The 21742-nt window shown below is 34.5% G+C and overlaps 1 protein-coding gene across 1 annotated transcript; it reads left to right on the top strand.

Moving 5' to 3' along the window:
* Nucleotides 1-6974: 6974 nt before the first annotated feature.
* On the top strand, nt 6975-21240 carry LOC128556495 (adhesion G protein-coupled receptor L3-like). Its single transcript, XM_053541832.1, has 15 exons — nt 6975-7084; nt 7841-7948; nt 9254-9351; nt 10183-10383; nt 10630-10695; nt 11511-11619; nt 12751-12873; nt 15702-15792; nt 16070-16193; nt 17635-17678; nt 17961-18081; nt 18413-18531; nt 19451-19553; nt 19815-19965; nt 21022-21240. The coding sequence occupies exons 3-15, from the start codon at nt 9346-9348 to the stop codon at nt 21216-21218; spliced, it is 1455 nt and encodes a 484-aa protein (XP_053397807.1). The 5' UTR covers nt 6975-7084; nt 7841-7948; nt 9254-9345; the 3' UTR covers nt 21219-21240.
* The last annotated feature ends 502 nt before the right edge of the window (nt 21241-21742 follow it).

Here is a 21742-nt window from a genome sequence, read left to right as displayed (position 1 = left end):
CTTCCCACACCTGGACGGGGATGTCCCTTGAGCGACATACGATGTCTATACGTCACAACTTATTCGTTTTGCAAGAGCTTGCTCGAAGTCATAGGATTTTAATGACAGAACCCTTCATATTACCAAAAGATTATTACAACAGGGTTACCGAGAAGACTTTCAATACATTTTACTACAGATCATCCGAACTTTTAAAGAAACCTTAAAACACTTTCAAAAGTTGGCTTACACGCACTGCAAACTATAGAGATGTAGTATATTATTATTATTATTATTATTATTATTATTATTATTATATATCACATTTATATTCATAAAAGAATTCGTTCAAAAGTCCTTTACATAAAACCATTTTGTATAATGTTCAATAATAGAATGGTAATTGAACTATTAGAATGAATTAAAAAAATACATTACGGAAATAAAGTACGTAGCATTTTAAATTAAAGGTATTAAACACCTAATTAAAGCAGCAACAACAACAAGAAAATAGTTAGATATACACAAAGTATAAAATATTAAATCACAATTTAAATATTCTTTATTTTATTTTGTCACATTGGCCGACCATGTACCTGCATTACTCCACCAGATAATTAGTGAAATTAGTTTCCAAAGCGTTGTATGAAATAATGCGCATTTAGCGCTGTTTTGAATGCAGTCTCTTATGCTAGATGGGAAGGCATTCCATAACCTCTCAGCTGCTTGCTGTCTGAAAGTTGCTGTCTCCGACATTTGGGCACCACTAGTGTTAATGCATTACTTTGGAATCTCAGATTTCTGGATGGCGTATATAGTTCAAATATGTTCACTATATAAGCTATTGACTGATCATTGAGTACATTATATGTATGTGTTAGAATATTGTATTCTACACTACACTGCACAGGAAGCCAACACAGGTGATATATGGTCGTATCTGGATGTTCTGGTTTACGATTCTAGCTGCTGTATTTTGGACATTTTTTAGTTTGTTCATTGACTGTTTAGAATTTCATAAAGAAGAGAGTTACAATAATCCAAACGTGATGTAACAAGAAGGTTAATTAGAGATTTGGTTGCGTTCGTGGTAATATATTGTCTTATGTTACCAATTTGCCGCAATTGTGCAAAGGAAGTCCTAGAATTTCCTACACACACTATTCATATGTATATATAGATCTCGGAAAATTTAACATAATTCTTATTTAAATCAAATATTTGTAAACTGTGGCAAAAAAAGAACTTGAAAGAAGATACAATGTAAACATCGTAAAGAACAGAGCATGTATGGTGATTACCCCCTCCACAATTAGCCGCCAAGCTTTTCTATTTAATAGCGCGATGACTAATAAAGTATAAGATTCCGCGGTGCTTTCCTTCTTAATCGAAAGTTAGGCTCTTTGTGCGCTGACTTAAGGCAGGTTGTTGAGTACATTGGTGTAATTATACCTTAGATGGATACTATTTATATGATTTACTTTATATATTCTGGTATTTTGTCACTTATGTCAGAGCCTTTCTAAGCGGAGAGTTATTTTATTTAAACTGTTTTGTCTAAATTGTTAAAATAAGGTGAGTGCGAGGTTGACATGCCCTAAACGCATTGAATTCTTAAGTTTCCTTTATATAGATTACTGGCCGTTCCAAGACAGTGCCCATATTTTGACCTTATATTATTTTGTCCGTTTCGTATTTTATGTTTCGTATATTGTATTTTTTGTTGTCGGTGTTTTTTCCTCTGCCCCCCCCCCCCCCCCCCACGTCACAATCATCACCCCTTGCATTTACACCCCCTCTCGAAGCTGAGGTGTTCATCATAGTTTTGGGTCGCCGGACGTCAATGGGCAGTGCCCGACTGTGTTGATTTTTCCTGCTTATCTCTTTGTTTTCTCTGTGTGCGTGCATGCGTGCGTGCATGCGTGCTTGGTTACACTGCTGTGGTTAGCGGTGTAGGGAGACTTTTTTTTTAAAGCATGCTTTCCCTGTTGAATATTCATCCTCGTTTTTTTTCACTTTCCCCTACGCCGCCGCCTTTTTATTTACCCCTTACCCATTTTAGCATTTTGCTTATGAATGAAAATATACTTTTTAGCTGTTTAGCTCACCTGAGTTTTTCTGATCGCTCGATGTCCGGCGTCCGTCGTTTGTCTGTCGTCTGGCGTCTGTCGTCTGTCATCTGTCGTCCGTCAACATTTAGCTTGTGTATGCGATAGAGGCTGTATTTTTCAGCTGATCTTCATGAAATTTGGTCAGAATGATTATCTAAATAAAATCTAGACCGAGTTTGAAAATGGGTCATCTGGGTTTAAAAACTAGGTCACTAGGTCAAATCAAGGAAAAACCTTGTGTATGCGATAGGGGCTGTATTTTTCAATTGATCTTCATGAAATTTGGTCAGAATAATAACCTTGATGAAATCTAGGCCGAGTTTGAAAATGGGTCATCTGGGGTCAAAAACTAGGTCACTAGGACAAATCAAGGATGAATATTGTGTATGCGATAGGGGCTGTATTTTCAATTGATCTTCATGTATTTTGGTCAAAATGATAACCTTGATGAAATCTAGGCCGAGTTTGAAAATGGGTTATCTGGGTTCAAAAACTAGGTCATTAGGTCAAATCGAAGAAAAACCTTGTGTATGCAATAGAGGTTGTATTTTTCAATTGATCTTCATGAAATTTGGTCAGAATGATTAACTTGATGAAATCTAGGCCAAGTTTGAATATGGGTTATCTGAGATCAAAAACTAGGTCACGAGGTCAAATTAAAAAAATATTGTGTATGCGATAGAGACAGTATTTTTCAACTACTTTTTATGAAATTTGGTCAGGATGAGTGCATTAATGAAAGCTAAGTCGGTTTTGAATATCGGTCATCTAGGGTCAAAAACTAGGTCACTTGGTCAAATCAAAGAAAAAACTTGTGTATGTGATAGACGCCGTATTTTTCAATTGATCTTCATGAATTTTGGTCAGAATAATTGACTTGATAAAATCTAGGTCGAGTTTGAACATGGGTCATCTAGGGTCAAAAACTAGGTCACTAGGTCATATCTAAGAAAATGCTTGTTTAATCGCAAGAGACCAATTTTTTGGTCCAATCTTAATGAAAATTGGTCAGAATATTTGTTTCCATGAAATCACTAGGTCAAACATGTTTTACTCTGTTATGGTGTGTTTCTTAGGTGAGCGACCTAGGGCCATCTTGGGCCTCTTGTTGAAGCAACCCGTCTGATATATTTTTCCGTTAATGTTTCTATTTTTGCGGGTTTAGTAAGCAATGCATGGCTTTATGGCTCTACTTGGGATGATTTGTGCTTCTGGGATATCTACCCTTACCTTTTATTTTTAAATACATTGATAAGAGTCCTTGTTTCAACTGATATTTCTTTTTCTTACAGCTGAATTAGGCGACTCCTGTGCCACAAACATATTTCAGTGTAATAACATAGTTAATGGGCAATGTCAGTCATTCTCAACATGTGAATGTTTAGTTGGTTATGAAGATAATGGTACTAAGTTAGCATGTACAGGTAATCATTTTAATGCACTTTATTTACAGATCACTGGCATACTTAGGTTAGTGTTAACCGACAACAGCATGTTCTATCGTTAGAACCGACAAGTGGATTAGTGCTGAACCCTCAGCCAATGTCAAAATGTACATGTCAAATTCTAAAATTAGTCATAGGGTGTTGTTTTAATTCAGTGAGTAAATAATAATTTTCCGTTGAACCTAAAATAATTTACAAATAATGTATAGATAACCCATGTTTAAACGTTATTAATACACGGAAAGAGGTCATACGTCCACGGAATAATATCACGAGGGCGTAGCCCGATTGGCTTATTCTGTCGACATATAACCAGTTTTGAGTGTATTTCTTAATAGTCATTTAGGAACCCGTAGCAGTTGAGCAAATAAATATAACCGAGCTACCTTTTCTATCCTGATTTTGATTGCTGACTTTTTAGCTCACCTGAGCACGAAGCGCTCACGGTGAGGTATTGTGATCGGTCATTTACCGGCGTCCGTCGTGCGTCGTCAGTCGTCCGTCGTGCGTCGTCCGTAAACATTTGCCGCCTTGTGAACACTCTAGAGGCCACAGTTTTGACCCAATCTTCATGAAACTTAGCCAGAATGTTTGTCTTGATGATCTTTAGGTCAAGTTCGAAACAGGGTCATGGAGTCAAAAACTAGGCCAGGATGCCAGATCAAAGGAAAAGCTTGTGAACATTCTAGAGGCCAAAGTTATGACTCAATCTTTATGAAACTTGGTCAGAATGTTTGTCTTTATGTTTTCTAGGTCATGTGAGAAACTGGGTTATGTGGGGTAAAATACTAGGTCACCCGGTCAGATAAAAAAAAAGCTTGTGAACACTCTGTCATTCAGTCTTATGAAACTTGGTCAGAATGTTTGTCTTGATGATCTTTAGGTCAAGTTTGAAACTGAGTCATATGGGGTCAAAAACATGGTCAGTAGGCAAGATAAAGGAAAATCTTGTTAACACTCTAGAGACTACAGTTTCAGTTTGAAACTCATGAGAATTAGTCAGAATATTTGTCTTGATGACCTCTAGGTCAACTTTGAATCTGGGTCATGTAGGGTCAAACACTAGGTCAAACAGTCAATTCAAAGAAAAAGCTTGTGAACACACTCGAGGCCACAGTTATGACTCAATATTTATGAAACTTAGTCAGAATGTTTGTCTTGATGATTTCTAGGCCTAGTTTGAAACTGGGTCATGTGGAGTCAACAACTAGGTCACTAGGCCAGATCAAAGGAAAAGCTTGGTAACATTCTAGAGGCTACGTTTATAATCCTATCTTCATTAAACTTTATCAAAATATTTATCTTGATGATCGCTAGCCTATTTTTGAATCTGAGTTATCTGGGGTTAAAAACTAGGCCACAGTTGTCATTCAATCTTTATGAAACTTGGTCAGAATGTTTGTCTTGATGATCTCTAGGTCAAGTTTGAAATTGAGTCATATGGGGTAAAAAATTAGGTCACTGTTAACACTCTAAAGACCACAGTTTAAGATTGAAACTCATGAGAATTGGTCAGAATATTTTTCTTGATGACTTCTAGGTGAAGTTTGAATCTGGGCCATGCGGGGTTAAAAGCTAGGTAATTCGGTCAAAGCAAAGGAAAAGCTTGAATACACTCTAGAGGCCACGTTAATGACCCTATCTTTATGAAACTTGATCAAATATTTATCTTGATGATCGCTAGACCAGTTTCAAAAACTAGGTCACCTGTTAAAATCAAAGAAAAACCTTGTGCATGCAATAGGGGCTGCATTTGTCATTTGATGTGCATGAAACATTGTCAGAATGTTTGTCTGCATGAAATTTTATCTGGGTAATGTGGGATCAAAACCTAGGCCGCCAGGTCAAATCAAAGAATATGCATGTTTACACTCTAGGGGGCCACATGTTTTATTTTATCTTCATAAAACTTGGTCAGAATGTTTGTTACTATAAAGCAGTAGATTTTTTCGAATCTGGGTTATGTGGAGTCAAAAACTGGGTCACTAGGTCAAATCAAAGGAAAAGCTTGTATATACTTTAGATGCAACTTTTTTGCTCCAATGCTCCAGTCTTCCAAAAACTTTGTCAGAATGTTTGTTTTTATGAAGTCTTGGACAAGAACGAATCTGGGTTATGTGTGGTCAAAAACTAGGTTACTAGGTCAAATCAAAGAAAATTGCTGTTTACACTCAAGAAGCTACATTTTTGGTCCAATCTTAATGAAAATTGGTCAGAATATTTGTCTCCATGAAATCACTAGGTCAAACATTTTTACACTGTTATGGTATGTTACTCAGGTGAGCGACCTAGGGCCATCTTGGCCCTCTTGTTATAAGCGATTGGTTCACTCATATTAAATAACAAGCGTGTCAATATTTATATGCCCAACTGCCGTAATTTCTTAAATGACTAGTACTTAAGAAGATAGATGACTGTGCAATACAAAGGTAAAACTTAAGTATTTGTAATGAAATTCCTTTGTTTTACAGAGATAGACGAATGCACATCCAATCCGTGTGAAAACGGAGGCGCATGTGTAGATGAATTAGACTCCTTCTCATGTGACTGTGTTGCTGGTTATATAGGCACAAATTGTGAGGAAGGCAAGTACTTCCGATTTAAGTAATAAATATAACATTGAAGCACCAATGTATCTGATTTATGCCACGAAACTAAACCTAGACCCGATGATACACCTGATTTTGTTTTAGTTTAAAGTCGAATTCACTATAATTATACCCTATGAAAATATTACAACATTTGATAGAGATCGATGAGCCTTGATACCTTTCCTAGTATTATTTCAGACACGGTAAATCAACTTGGTAGAAGCACCGACCTTTTATAAGCCATCTTGGTTTCTTCTTCAGAAATTATGTCTCCTGCTAATCTGCCACTCGAGGGGGAAATATGTTTTGTCCCCTCAGTCTGTCCTTATTAAATTGTGGAAATAAAAAAAAAACTTGTAGTACTGGAAAAATGAAATTGTGAGAATATGCATACCCTTTTGTGTTGTTGTTTCAACACAAAATATTGCTGTTCTTGCAAGAAGTGATTGATTTTTATGATTGTTTCATGTATGTCCTAGATCCGTGTCAGAATGGGACTGACTGCATTGTGATGGTGCCAATATATACCTTTTGCTGTAGTGACAGATATATTACTTGAACTTAAATCTTGATTTTATGATTGCTTCAGGTATAACCTAAATCCGTGTCAGAATGATACTGACTACTTTGATGGTTTCAGTATAAACCTTAAATCTTTTATCATCGGGTATATTACTGGAACGAAGTTACTGATTTATATATATTTCAGACATATATGAGAGTGTCCAAAATCTTTTTCAGCCTAAGATCACTTGCACGGATAGTGTCAATTTGCTCTTGTATCACTGGATACTAAGTTGATTATTAAATCATAATTGCTGTTTTTATCTCTTTATCCTTTCAGAGATAAACGAATGTAACTCAGATCCATGCCAGAATGGGGGTACTTGCCTCGATGGTGACGATGCATACCTTTGCTCTTGCGTAGCGGGATATACTGGCACCAATTGTGAAACAAGTAAGGGTTTAACGTTATTCTGTTTGTTCTGCCTGTGCTATGACCATGTGATGTTAATTCCCCTTGCTGGTCTGTATACATTTCAAACTGGAAGTCTCAAGTGTTGTGTAGATCAAATGTCGATAGCTGAATATCACTTTTGTCATATTCTAGTATACTTTATCTTATGTATCCGTATTGTTCAGTTTAGTAAAGCAACTGCAATGTACCCTGAACTTCAGGCTAACCTCAACGTTGTTTAATTTCTAGTGAGTATTCAATCATTTATAACTTAGATTTGGTGAATATTGTTGTCTTTCTGCTGTCTCAGCCATTTGATTGATTGTGTAAGTATAAAGTATGGCATTAAAATTTTGTTTGCTCTGAATCTGTTTAAGAATCCGAAGCATTTTTTTCTTCAACAAAGCGTTCCAAGGCTGTATTCTAGCATTCATCTACTGAGTTCCGAGTTAGTTTCCCTCTTCATCGATATATTTTGATTAAGATTTTCTAAAATCTGGCCACGTGTTCACAAAACATTTTTATGTCTCAGCTGAGTTTGAGTTTGAAATTTTGATATCAATTTTACTAAAACTTCAAGGTTAAATTCCAACTAAGACTGACCATCAATACTGAATAGCCACTTGAAAATAATAATTAAATTAAAATTTAGTTTTAAACATGTAATTTAGATATAAACGACAAATAAAGTTTCATTATCAAACTCAGCTGAGACTGAAACGGGGCCAGGTATCATTATAATTTTGATATATTTAGGCCATGAAATAAATATATGTCATTGTGACACCGACAGTAGAGGGACTGACTGGAGTGACACTCCTGCAAATGTCAATCAGACAAGCACTTGTAACGAAAGCTTTTCAGGTAATTATTACATTCCACTACATATGTAGAAACAGTGTACAAACAGCAATCTGACATGATGGTACGGAATGTAATTGCTAACTTGGCGAAGTCCAGTGGCTCGGAGATAAAATGTAAGTAGAACGCATACTGCCTTCGAATTTTAAAATGTAAATTAAAATACAAAGTTTGACATATATTTGTATCTGTATGTAACATTAGAGTTATAAAGAGTTTCATAAAGCTACTTGCAACTCATAGTTGTAATAAGAACGACTCAATAAATTGACTGACTTTACTAAAAGAAATCACATACGTAAACGTTGAAAACAGTTAAATTAGACAGATGAAGAAGCTTCTGTGGCTTTCTTCTTAGAATGCAAAAAGGTAGATTAAAAGAAAACGGGATCATTCTAAAATTATTCATGTCAAAGTTATCGTTCTTGTGCTTTTATTTCCTTGTTGTAATTTGTCATTATGTGGAGTTCTATTAAACTTCTTAAATGGTTTGGTACAAACAGGAGGACGGTTAGATGGACAGAATTGAATCCAATACTCTTCTTGTTTAGGGTAAAATATTGACGCGGTTCGATTGAGTGAATTGATTAAATATGTCACTGGAATTCATCATTTAGATCAACGTTTCATTACTTTGTACGTGATACTCTAGTAATATAGTACATATGCACCAGCATGGCGGACTTATTAAAGGCCAACATATTATAACCTCAGTATGATTTAGGCATTTTCATCCATGGGAGACTAGTTTAGGCCGCTGACTTCGAAAAACTTGCCCCTCGCCGATATTGGTTCGAAGCCTTGCTTTGTGTGTAGATATATTCGTGTGATGAAGCCATCTAGCGGACTTATCTAAGGTCGGTAGTTCTAACTAGTGCCTGTTCATGCATGAGACAATGCCAAGAGGGGAACCTGGGGTCTTCCTCTTCCATCAAAATCTGGAAGAACTCGCAGTATGAACCAACGGAAACCATTTTACAAAAGGATTGCCCATGGCTGGCATTTTTCAAAATGCCTGAATTTTGAAAATAATTGTAACATATTTATCGTTAAATATTGCATTTTCATGAAAAGGATGCCAGTTGTGGAGAGATGACAGACGACGGCCGTCCTGAACTAAAATAAAAACTTATGTACATTTATTATTGTCAGCTAATATTGTTTTAATTTGCTTGAGATTTCTATATATTCCTAACGACCGAAATGAAAAAAAAGTCTTACAAGCACAAGTTGGATTCACAACGTTTTCGATATTTTTTAAATATTCAGTAAACAAGAGTAACAATTATTGGTAATGTTCATAATTAGTTTTAGGACAGATATATAGGACATGTGGTCCTGGCGGACAGTGGCAATTACCGGTATACGATTGTGTGCGCGAAGCTGTACAAAATATTGAAATGTCAGTAAGTATTGAAAACCAAAGCAAAAAGAATTTATTCAAGAACAAGTAATTGAGGCAGAAAGTTAATAGTAACTGTAATAGAATAATAGAAATTAAAATGGCATGCATTTCTCTGCAGTTTCTACAGTTTAAAACACTTTCCATGGTGCTTTATGACACTGGTGTCCGTCTGTCCGCCCATCTGTCCGTCCGTCTGTTTTTCCGTCCGTTAGCAATTTCGTGTCCGCTCTGTAACTCTTGAACCCCTTGACGGATTTTGTAGAAACTTGACACAAATGTTCAAAACATCGAGACAACGTGCAGAGCGCAAATTTTGGATGACTTGCTTCAAGGTCAATGTCACACTTAGGGGTCAAAGGTCATATGGCTTTGTTTCGTGTCCGCTCTGTTACTTTTGAACTGCTTGAAGAATTTTGAAGAAACTTGACACAAATGTTTATTACTTTGAGACGACGTGCATAGCGGATGTTTTGGATGGCTTGCTTCAAGGTAAATGTCACAATTAGGGGTCAAAGTCATACCTTCGGGCGTATATTGCTCTGGATTGCGGTGATCTTGTTTCAGTATTATGAAGCATGGCAGCTAGGCCGCCAATTTCAACAACATTATTAAATATTATATTTAAGCAAAAGCTTTTCGATGAACATCACCGGGAAATAAATTTATTAATGCAAGAAACAAAAAAAAAAAAAAAAAAACAGTGTTAGTCTGTAAAAAAAATATTATTAAAGGTTAAGGATATAGTACTACAATAATGAGGAGGATAGTATTTTCTACAAAACAGGGTGACGTGCACATTTTATTAAGCTTGTTTTATATTGCCACGAATAAGGTTGAAGCATTGGACCTAAATTCATCATCCGAAGATATTGTCACTGCTATAAATGATATAGCTAGTGTCACATCCCAAACCGGAATTGCGAACGCTAGTGACAAGATAACGAACGGCGAACTGGCGATTTTGACGTCATCTTTGAAAAAGATAGCCACCCTACTTCCGTCTCAGTTAGTTTCAAATGACACTGTCACTGATGTAAGTACCATTCATTTCTGAAATTTAAATTCCATGTTGTAATCTTACCGTACATATATCCACTAAATGGGTGTTTATATCTGCATTTGTCTAGGTTTACTCCAAACTGACATTTTTTTTATTTCATTTTTTCTTATATTCTGTCTATACTCATTTTTTGTTTATATTTGTTTGTTTTATTCGCTGTTGAAGATAGGTATCTGAAAGTTTGAAAAATTATATTTGTTTTTAACTCTTCTGTTTTAGAGATTCATTGGTTGTGTAGACAACCTTATCGATGATACTAACATTGATACTTGGAAATCAGAAACGGTACGACAATAAATTTTACTTAAGTATGGTGAATCTGATTTTGATCAAGTGATTTCTTTGAAACTTAATTGTTTGACCATTTACATTTCTTAATGCTGACTTAGCACTTAGTACTTGTTAGATGTTAACTGTTAATATTTTCAAACTTCTATTGTGGTTGCCCAACAAGAAAAAAAGAGTTTTTACTTCGATACTTTAAGTATGAACTTAAGAAAACAATATTTGTCTTAGGAATAATACAAGTAAGAAAATTTGATATACATTTTTCAAAGTTTTATATGGACAATTGTGTGTTCAATTAGAAAACTAAGGTTGTAAAGTCATTAATTCCTCTCTTCTCTCTATCTTAGTTGCGCAACCAAGATAGTTTGGACATAAATAGATTTTAAAGCTAAGCTGCATGACTTAAATTTGCATTTTTGTTTGAATATATTCCGATACCTGTCAAATGGAAATGAAAAACTAGAAATAATATTCAAATTAAAAGATATTTTCTCTCAGCTTTATAAGTATATACCCAGTTAAATTATGGTGGTTATGACATACTTTTGTAAAGTTGATAAAGCGTGTGCCCCTAATTGGGATCTTACTGTATGTCATTAAAGTTTTGTTCCTTTAATAAATATGTAACTGAATATACAATGCTATAGCCTAAACGTGTCATAAAATTTTGCTTTCATTCGTTAAATTTCATCAACCATAAAACAAAATCTTTATGGTTAATAATGCATGTTCTGTCAGCATTCTTATTAAGAATGAAACTATCTCGTAATATGGTGATGCATCGGTATTAATGCATAACTAAATTTTTATAGGATAGTACAAGTGCAGAGCAGATACTTTCCGCTATCGACAGTATTGCAGAGGCACTGACCGTTACAGCAGAACAAGACGAAAAACGTTTAATTACCAAAAAGAATATTGGTATGCGACTTTTTAAAATCTTTTTGCTACAATGAGAATCATTTTCCTAGATTTGCAATTAGTTTTATTTTATTTATTTATTTATAATACGACCCTATCCGGGCGGTGGGCAGCGGGCGGCCGGTGGGCGGGCGGTCGGCGTCAAAAAGCATTTCCGCCCTCTAAGTCGATAACCAGCAAAATCACCCCAGGCACTCTTGAGTTATGGTTCTTGAATTACTCGAATTCTGCAAATTTAGCCTTGTCCGCCCTCTAAGTCAAACAGTTTTCATTCGATCTTCACCAAACTTGGTGACAATGTTTGTGGGCATGATATCTCAGCCAAGTTCGATAATCAGCCAAATCGCACAAGGCACGCTTGAGTTATGGCCCTTGAATTACTCGAAATATGCAAATTTTACCTTGTCCGCCCTCTAAGTCTAACAGTTTTCATTCGATCTTCACCAAACTTGGTAACAATGTTTGTGGGCATAATATCTCGGCCAAGTTCGATAATCAGCAAAATCACCCCAGATTCGCTTTGATTATGGTCCTTGAATTACTAGAAAAAAAAACCGCAAATTTAGCCTTGTCCGCTCTCTAAGTCAAACAGTTTTCAAATGACCTTTCGCAAACTTGCAGATAATGTTTGTAGGGATAATATCTCAGCCAAGTTCGATAACCAGCCAAATCGCACCAGGCACGCTTGGATTATGGCCCTTAAATTACTCAAAAATCTTCGAATTTAGCCTTGTCTGCTCTCTAAGTCGAACCGTTTTCATCCGATCTTCACCAAACTCGGTGACAATGATTGTGGGCATAATATCTCGGCCAAGTTCGATAACCAGCCAACCCGCCCCAGGCACTCTGATTATGGCCCTTGAATTAGGCCATGTTCGATGACGGGCGTATTTTGTGACAGTCTGCCACTCTTGTTTATTCTAATTCTTTTATTACTCTCGACACATCCTTTTTGTAGGACTTCATCGTGAGGGAATGCGAAAAGTTTTCATTTTAATTTGCATCTCTCTAAGCAGTAACTTAATCGTATGTTCGAACTGATAAGCTTTCGAAAGAAAGAAACAAGACGTTGTTCATCAAGTGTTTTCAAATAAATTGACATCCTTAGACTTTAGTTTTAAATCTTTTTAGCAATTCAAGCCCAGCTACTTTCAGACGGTGTGATGGTTTTTCCTGACTCTGTTGAAAGTTTTGATCAAGATTGGATTAATCAAACAAAAAGCAGTATTCGAATACAGTCACAGTCTTCTTCAAGTAATTTTTATCTGATATTACTGAGTTATAAATAAAAGTCCCTTTGTTTTCAAGCGAAATATAGAGTATATTTGATTTGGTTAATTTGTGAGAGGTTATGAAGTGCATAACTCCCCTCACGACCATAGCACTAGCTTAAGAGCTTAAGGAAAGAATACATTGAACAGATTCCTTGATTTAAAATGGCCAGAAAATCTATTTAAGGACACAAGTTTTGCATGGTAAGCAAAAGCTGAAAAGGACAATAATACTAGGTTATTTAACATCGTTCTGTACAATACGAAGATATATATGGACGAGTACCCAGCTGAGAAAACCAAATTTGACGAGCCGCTCGGCGAGTCCAATATGGTTTTCCCTGCTGGGTACGTGTCCAAATATATCTCGTATTGTACAGTACAATGTTAAATAACCTTTTTATTCTACATCTTTTTTATTTAAGTTTAAATTAAAAATGATTGACTGAATATTGTATTTCTGCCGTTTCTGATTTCAAGACGCATGATCAAACTCTGTACATAGAGCGCCTACTTCATCCGATTTACATTCAGAACATTTTCACGCGTTTCGGGTTCTATCGTATGTTTAACATGGGACTGATGAGCCTTCCAAAAACGGAAAAAATACAGTTTTTTGTACGCACGTGCGTACAATACGGTAATATATTGTACTGTCAAGTGTTGCAAATAAACGTTCACGATTGGATAAATAAAATAGATATAGAATAAGATTATATATATAACCTGTACTGAAATGTGTTAGCTGAATAAATTAATTTAAACACACTTTTGAAAATGTTTGTGAATTTGATCCAGCAATAAAGATGATATACAGTAAACCTCACTTATAAGGAACTCGGATATAGGGAACACTCGGTTATAAGGAACAGTTTTCAGTTCCCCGATCTAATTCCTTCTTTATTCAATGTAAAAATCCTCGGTTATAGGGAACTCGGTTAAAAGGAACACTCGGTTATAAGGAACACTTTTTCTAGTCCCAAAGTACGAAATTCAGTGGAAAACCCCTCGGTCATAGCGAACAGACATAAAGAATAAAAACTATTGAAAACTGGAAATAAACAGGAGAATCGCTGATGACGTCAGAGTAACGTCGGTACTTTGACGCGCTTTTATGCATATGAATAAACAGATATTATTTCATTTCTATGATCTTTAGTTTGTTATTTCACGGATATGATAGAAAGAAAATAAATAATATCATCATTAACTTATGTTTACTCGAGATTATGTTTGAGAGCTACATGTATTAGGTATTTCATGTTAACAATAGTGAACGAAAATCAGTCGTGGACACAGTCATGTCATACCATCCTAAATAAATGTGTTAATTACGCGTGATCAACAATGGCAAACAGTCCAGTTTACCAAATTTTCAATTGTAAAAATTATAGCAGGTGCTAAAATGGACAATAGCAAAATTTACACTTTAGTCTGTATGTATGGTGCCGTTGTCTAATCGTAATGCATTATATGTCATAAACACCCTACTTTTAAATTTTAATTGGTAGTCTAATTTAACATTTTTGTATTAATTATTTGAATATTATCTTATATTAGTATTGATGCCTATTCACATAATAACATGATGCCGAGCAAGATAAGGGCTGCAACATATCTTATAATCATAATGTAGTGCTCTCCTAAAAAAAGAAGATAGAAATAGCCGACAAAAATAAACACAAGTCACGTCATTCTTACCGACTTACATTTTGTATTAGTTTAGGTTTAAACGCCGTGTTTTGACACTATTTTAGTCATATACACGCAGTCAGTTTACCTTACCATCTCCCTAGGAAAGGACCGGTACTAGACTCACAACTTTCTCACATAAAGATTCATGGTCGACCCGGAGCCCTTTTCTAACGTCAGTCAAATAGTGTTCGCTCGTTATATAAACCTCGGTTACAAGGAATTAGTTCGCTATACGGTTATAAGGAACCTCGGTTACAAGAAACAATTTTCAGAGGTCCCAAGCTGTTCCTTATAAGCGAGGTTTACTGTTTGTACACCAAAATAAATTTTACACGTTAATTGAGAGCTCGGTTAATATCGTGTGTGTCCACAAATTGCGTTTATAAGAGTTTCCCATCTCTATATCAAAGATGAGACGGGATTCTGCATGAACCACTGTGCAAAAGCAATCCATTCTCCGCTTATGAAGTTCCCTCATTCCACTACATTATGCAGACTGTTTTTATTCAATTTATCCTAATGATACCTCTTGGTAACACCACCCGCGGATTATAACTTCCGATTAACATTTAACTAAATAAGAAAAATGGTGCTTCAAACTGAGTATGAAATACTTGTATGTGGATTAAATGTAGTTATATTTTGGAATGTTATTTAAATATGAATTTGTGTGACTATTACATTTCAGTTCATACAACAATTTGCGTTCTTGGTCATGTACAAGTTTTGTTAGCCGTGCACATTTGACCCTAAGTACATGGTATACAGGGTGCAAGTACGTGACCGCCAAACGACATTTACTGACCAATGTTGTGATATGATTTGATCAGTTTCAACTGCTATCAGATAATTAAATATACTTTGTTGGATACACTCAGCAGATTAAGATATGCGCTTTTCGGTTACACAAATTATAAATCTTTATGTGAATTTTAGTTACGTTTTACTAATGAAAGTTTCTTGAAAATAGAATTATTATAGTTGTGTCATTATCCACACTGTAAAATACACATTTCAAAACTAACTGAATTACGTTGCTGTATAATTTACTCTTTTTGCTGCTTTAACACAATGCTATTAGATGAAATAACATACTTTTTTACACGTCTGGACAAGATTCAACAGAGGCATATGTGGCGACAGCAGTGATATATAGAAACATGTCTGGTATCCTTCCAAACACGTATTCCGTTACAGGTGAAACCATGTAAGTCGAGATGCAAGTAGTGTGTGATAATTGTTTCAGACTTACTTTACACTCCTTTTTCTTCAGATCCTAATAGTAAATTAAAAGTAAAAACACAAACTTGATACTTAAAAGTAGAGGTAATATGGGCTAGTAACTAATATGTCTGTATGTTTCTTCTACAATGTTGAAAACTAAACTTCCAAGTCAGAGGGTTCCTAGTTCAGTTTCAATGTATTTAACTATTTAGTTCTAATGCTATGTTACCTTTAATTCGCTAATATTCTCTCCTACATAGATCAGAGAGAAAAGACACAGAAAAGAAAGTTAAAATAAATGGACCTGTTCTAGCCATGACAATACCGTCTCACCTATCAAGAAGCTTGGATTCTCCGATAACAATAACATTTGAGCATTACAATGTCAGTATCCTCTAAATAATCTATTTTTCAAACACGCATTCGATATGACCATGTCAATAACTATGAAAACATCTTAGAGTCAATACTGAATATAAGTACCCTTACCTATTATTTTTGATGCGAGTGCAATCTTACGACTTTTTGCCGTAACAACTCAAATAGCATAGCATTTTATGACGAAATATCCCAACAGCCTGTGTCGGGATTCGAACCCCGGAGCCAAAGAGCCGACTCCCTTATGTAGTTGTCAGAGATTGGCTTAAAACGTACAGGCTTTTCGTAAGCGACAGTAACATTTTCGGCACGAGAGTTCATATCGCGGACGAGTTTCGACTTTTAGCTATAACAAATCAAAGAGCATGGTATTTTATGACGAACAATCCCAAGTGCCTGTGGCGGGATTTGAACCCGGATCGATTGGTGGCTAGTCCAATGCTCTAACCACTGAGCCAAAGAGTAAACTCACTCTCTGACGCAGTTGTAAGAGATTGGATTGCCTTAAACGTACCGACCGTATCAGCAAACAGTTTCACTAAACATTTTAGACGTTATATGTAATACATTAGATATGATAAAGATACAATACGATCAAATACCAAAACTTCTGACATTATTCTATAGGAATATATGAAACTATTTCGAAAAAAATAGGATATTCAATTTCAATATAAAGTTGTGTTAACTTATTTATCCGATAAAATTTCTATATATATTGCAAACTTTGGTCACCACTTTCCACAAATGAGTACTCGGTCTAGCGGGATAATAAACATAGAAGATCTATTTATATAACTTTACAGCATAGCAATTCAAAATTTTTTATAATATGTTTTTGTATGTCTGTCTGTCATAGATGTGATTCAGGTACACTATGAAAAATATCAGGACAAAGATCCGCTTATGTTGTTGACAAGTGCATTACAACAGTAGACATCTACTTGAAACTTTATGCACAAAATAAAATTGTGTTTCTATGTCTTGAGCTTTACAAAATTTGAATAGCCTTTTGACTGAACACAACATAGGATCTGAATACAAACCAAAATAGGGGTTGCTAAAAGGCTTGTTATTCGAAACAGGTTTTTATTTTGAATGCTGTCATGCTCTTGACATTAAAGTAATCTAAATAGAGGCAATTTTATCTAGTCAATGACCCTACCGCTCTAAGATTGTCTTACATAAGGCATTGGAAACGTCATCAATATTTAGATAGGTTCACAATTAAAACTAATCATATGTTGTTACTTTATACATACTTTTCTAAAGTATGTACAATTTATTTCGGAATGTTACGGATACTAATATGCTGCATTTTCTTAAGGCTTTCATACATTTGGTTGTTTCGTAAAGTCTGAAAATATTGTGGACAATTAATATAAATATATTACTTAATTATGAGGATTTGAATATATTAAAAGTACGTTTTTATTTTAATTATCAGAATAACCTGACAGCGCCAATATGCGTTTTCTGGCAGTATAAAAGGTAATCGAATATTTTTTGAAATTTCCATTGCTATATTCTCGAATATAAAATGTATCTTAGACAGATTCAAATGTTTATATGTTTTATATACTCATTAATAGTTCCGTAAATACTTTTACCCTACCCCCTGAACATAACATAACATATATTTTATCCGATTTATATACAGAGCACGTCATCAATGTGTTAACAAATTATGTTACAACTTCTATAGTAATGATGAATTATCGATACTATATATCATAATTTCACATTTTTTCTAAGCATTACTTTTATCATTAGTGATTCTCAAGGATTCTGGTCAGATGACGGGTGCAGGAACAAGTCGACTAATACCAGTAGTACAGTTTGTGAATGTGATCATCTAACTAATTTTGCAGTGTTGATGAGTCCATTTCAACCGGTAAATATGTCACTTTCTTATTTATTTTTTCCACATTTTTATTTCCTTGTATTAGATCTACATGCATTTTTAAAATAGAGAATAACTAAAAAACAATCAAAATATAATATACGTTAAATAATTTCTTGTATAATGATGCCAATATGATTAAAGGTACTGCTTAAAACCGTGTTTTAATGGTACACTTGTGGTAGTAATTCATCTTTGATGGATTATTTCGTCTCAATAACTGTATTTTCTAGCATTTTGCATACTCCTGATGCCTTTGATTTCCTTCCTTCGATTAAGAAAGTATCAAATAAACGAAATTCAAGGTTATATATCATTTAAGGTTGATGAGGTTGGTTCTTCATCCGAAACAATGGTTCTTCACATCGTCTCAATTGTTGGTATATCAACATCTATACTGTGTTTGATTGCGACTTTTGTCATACATTTTGCTCTGTGGAAGTAAGTTTTTCGATTCTTTTCAACTGAATGTGAGACAAAGTTCCGAGAATACACGATACCTAACGTAAACCTCTGGTACACGAAAATGGCTAATTAAAATCGATTTAGCTAGACTATTCAATTTATTTATTGAATGATTCAAATAATAAAATAGTTTATTGTACACACCACGGAGACGTCATCCCTTTTAACGATTTTGGCCCTTTTCTCAGTTTAAATATATCTTCATTAGTCACAAAGACAGTGTCTAATTTCACGAGTTGTAAGCTTTCCAATTAGCCCTGTTATCTTCATTGTACAAAATAATTTTATTGTTATTTGATGCGAGGTTTTATAGACCAATGAATAAGTTTAAATCCAAGATAACTGACACTGGAGACACTGTAATTAGCGTAATAACTATCACACACAGTCCAAAGGATATTTTGTCATTTTTCTGTCCAATGAGGCGGTATATTTGGACGAAAAGAAACATATCGGACGAGTCAGTAGGCGAGTTTAAATTTTTTTTTCGAATGGATAATAGTCCAAATATATGCCGTATTATAAAGGATAATGAAAAATCCTGTTATTTCATGCTTATTTTTCACAGCAAAAAATAGAACAACCACCAGACAGACCATGTTTTAAAAGTATACAGAAACATCCCCGCAAACGTTTGATTATGTCGATGCTCGTGCGAATATTGTTATCGGTCAACGAATTAAGGAACATGGAGATTTGGATCAAATTTGTTGTGTCGTCAGTACGGAATATAATGTAGTCAAATGCAGAAAAACAAAAGACGGTCGCGTGATGCAAGTGCAAATCGCTCATTGGAAGAGAAAAATAGTTATAGGATAATATCTGGTAAAACCAGAACTTCCTTACGGTGTTATGTTGTTGTACATAATTTTTTCTTGTTGTTTACATAAAACAGGCATTTGAAAAGCGAGCGGACAACGCTGTTGATTCATTTATGCGTCGCTTTGTTTGTGGCTTACATTGTATTTCTGGCTGGAATCAATCGAACAGAGAACAAAGTACGTTTTTATTTATCTAAATTCAATCTTGATGTAACTGAAATTTTTCCATGGTTCAAAATGCCTGTTTATGTTGTATATATTATTATGCAAAATATCATAAACAGTAACAGAGCCTTCAGTTAATAATGTTCTTTTTTAGTTTTTAATTCGCATGTATACGCCTTGTATCCCTGGCTAAAACATGTTCTTAAGTAATAAAGCCATTTTTTGATTCTAGTAACAACAGTCGCATTTTCAGTCTATATGTTTGGATTACAGGCAGCATGTACAGCCATTGCTGCATTTCTGCACTACATATACCTGGTCGTATTTTGTATAATGTTGGCAGAAGGCATCCAGATAGCTATGATCGTACTTTATGTCTTTAAAACAAAATCAAAACTCAAGTTGTTACTTTCTATTGCATGGGGTAAGATATCAATTTTCTATAATTTTCGAAGTGTATAATTTAGTATTTATTCATTTTTTATTAATAAGAGGTCGAAATACCTTGATCATTTCTCAGTGATATTTTTTTAATTTGATTTCATAGCTTCGGAACTACAACTGAACATAGAAGAATAATTATGAATAATCGGATATTCCCCATATTGGTACTGATGATAAACCCGGACAGATGATAAAGTCGAACACCTTGGAAATATTTGATTGGCAATCGGTTATTTATAAAATTGAACACACCATCTAATAGTTTCCACTTACAACACCAACTGGTGTAAACAAAAACAAAATTGGTAAATATTCTGTATAAATAAATGATTTACATAAATTTGTATAAAAATATTTATCCAAAATTACTGGGGAAGAGGGTGTTTTTTTTCGCATGCTCACTGTCGAAACATGAATGCCTGACATTTGTTAACTTTTCATTACTTGATCAGGAATGACTGTTGCAGCTTTTTGGGGAAAATCAACGTTCATACAGTCCCCTTTTTACATACCCCTTTCAGGCCCTCACTTCGTGTGAGTTTGCTTACTAAATATAAATTTGAATTATGTAAAGTTTTCAGCAAAGATTAAGCTTTATTGTGATACCGACCACTGATTTCAATTTGCAGAAATAGAAAAGTTACAAGTAAAAAACCTCATTTTCTGTTCGGGTTTAACATCAGTACCAGTAAGTGTTTATTCCAGTAAAGAAACAGATCGACATATTTCTTTCAAGAATATAGGAATGTGGGCTTTCCCACTCCTGTAAAAGATGTTTCCATTTTAACTGAGAATTTTCTGTATATTTATGTCTTTTGTAAGTATGTAATGAATCGTCTGTCTGCACAAAAAGTATTTCACTACACTAAAATATTCACATTATATTCATATTTACTGAACAGATTATATATTGAATAATGTGTAATATAACAAACAAAATCAGCACATACAGTAATATAGCTGTATGTATTAACTAAACTATTCTAGTTAGATTTCAATAATTTATCTTGTCTAAAAATATTTTTCTTCTTTCTAGGTGTACCGGCAGTTATTGTTGGGATATCAGTTTTGGTAACGAGGTTAAACGGATACGGGAACGAGAAATTGCAAGTCTTATTTAAAATTTTAACGTTCTTTGAGCTTATCTTACAAGTTGAAAAGATTAATGATTTATATATTTTGTCACCACTCAAAACAGTTCATATTGTAATATATTTTTATGATCAAAAGTGATTTTGCTGTACTCTTTAAAATTGGTCTTATTATGTTCAAAGTCTTTTAAGATTATATTATGAAAATATTAGTTCCTTTTTTGAAATGACTTTCTAGGCCGCCATATCTTCAAAATGGCCCCCATCATTTTCCATGTGTATAGCACAAGGTAAGAGACAGTCGTCATATTTTGATGAGTCTGGTTAATTTTAAGAAGGGTAGTTTGGAAATCATTGATGTAAATTAATTGTTAATACGAAGATGATAAGCGTGCTATAATGATAAAAAGCGAAATGGGCGTTCATTCATGCATATGCGGTCGGAAGTACATACGCGTGTTCAATTAATTTATATCAATTTGTTCAGCTTTATCTCAGTGTATATTATGCATTTGTAATACTCTTATTTTTGAAACGCTGGTCCACTATCAGTAATGAGAAGGCGTTTGCCATGAGAACAATGCCTATCACAAGCTCCTGCTTTTCACTGTTAATGCTGATGTCATCTGTATTTATGTTCCATATATTCAACTTTTCAATACCGGT

This window comes from Mercenaria mercenaria, chromosome 4 (assembly GCF_021730395.1).
Source record: "Mercenaria mercenaria strain notata chromosome 4, MADL_Memer_1, whole genome shotgun sequence".
Lineage (NCBI taxonomy): Eukaryota > Metazoa > Mollusca > Bivalvia > Venerida > Veneridae > Mercenaria > Mercenaria mercenaria.
The sequence above is the reverse complement of the archived record's forward strand: the minus strand, read 5'-3'. Positions and strand labels throughout refer to the sequence as shown.

Bases quoted from the DNA above. Each gene is read 5' to 3' on its own strand.
- LOC128556495 (XM_053541832.1), top strand. The intron at 15,793-16,069 runs GTAAGTCGAGAT...TCTCCTACATAG, and splicing joins TCCGTTACAGGTGAAACCAT to ATCAGAGAGAAAAGACACAG. The intron at 16,194-17,634 runs GTCAGTATCCTC...TTTAATTATCAG, and splicing joins TAACATTTGAGCATTACAAT to AATAACCTGACAGCGCCAAT.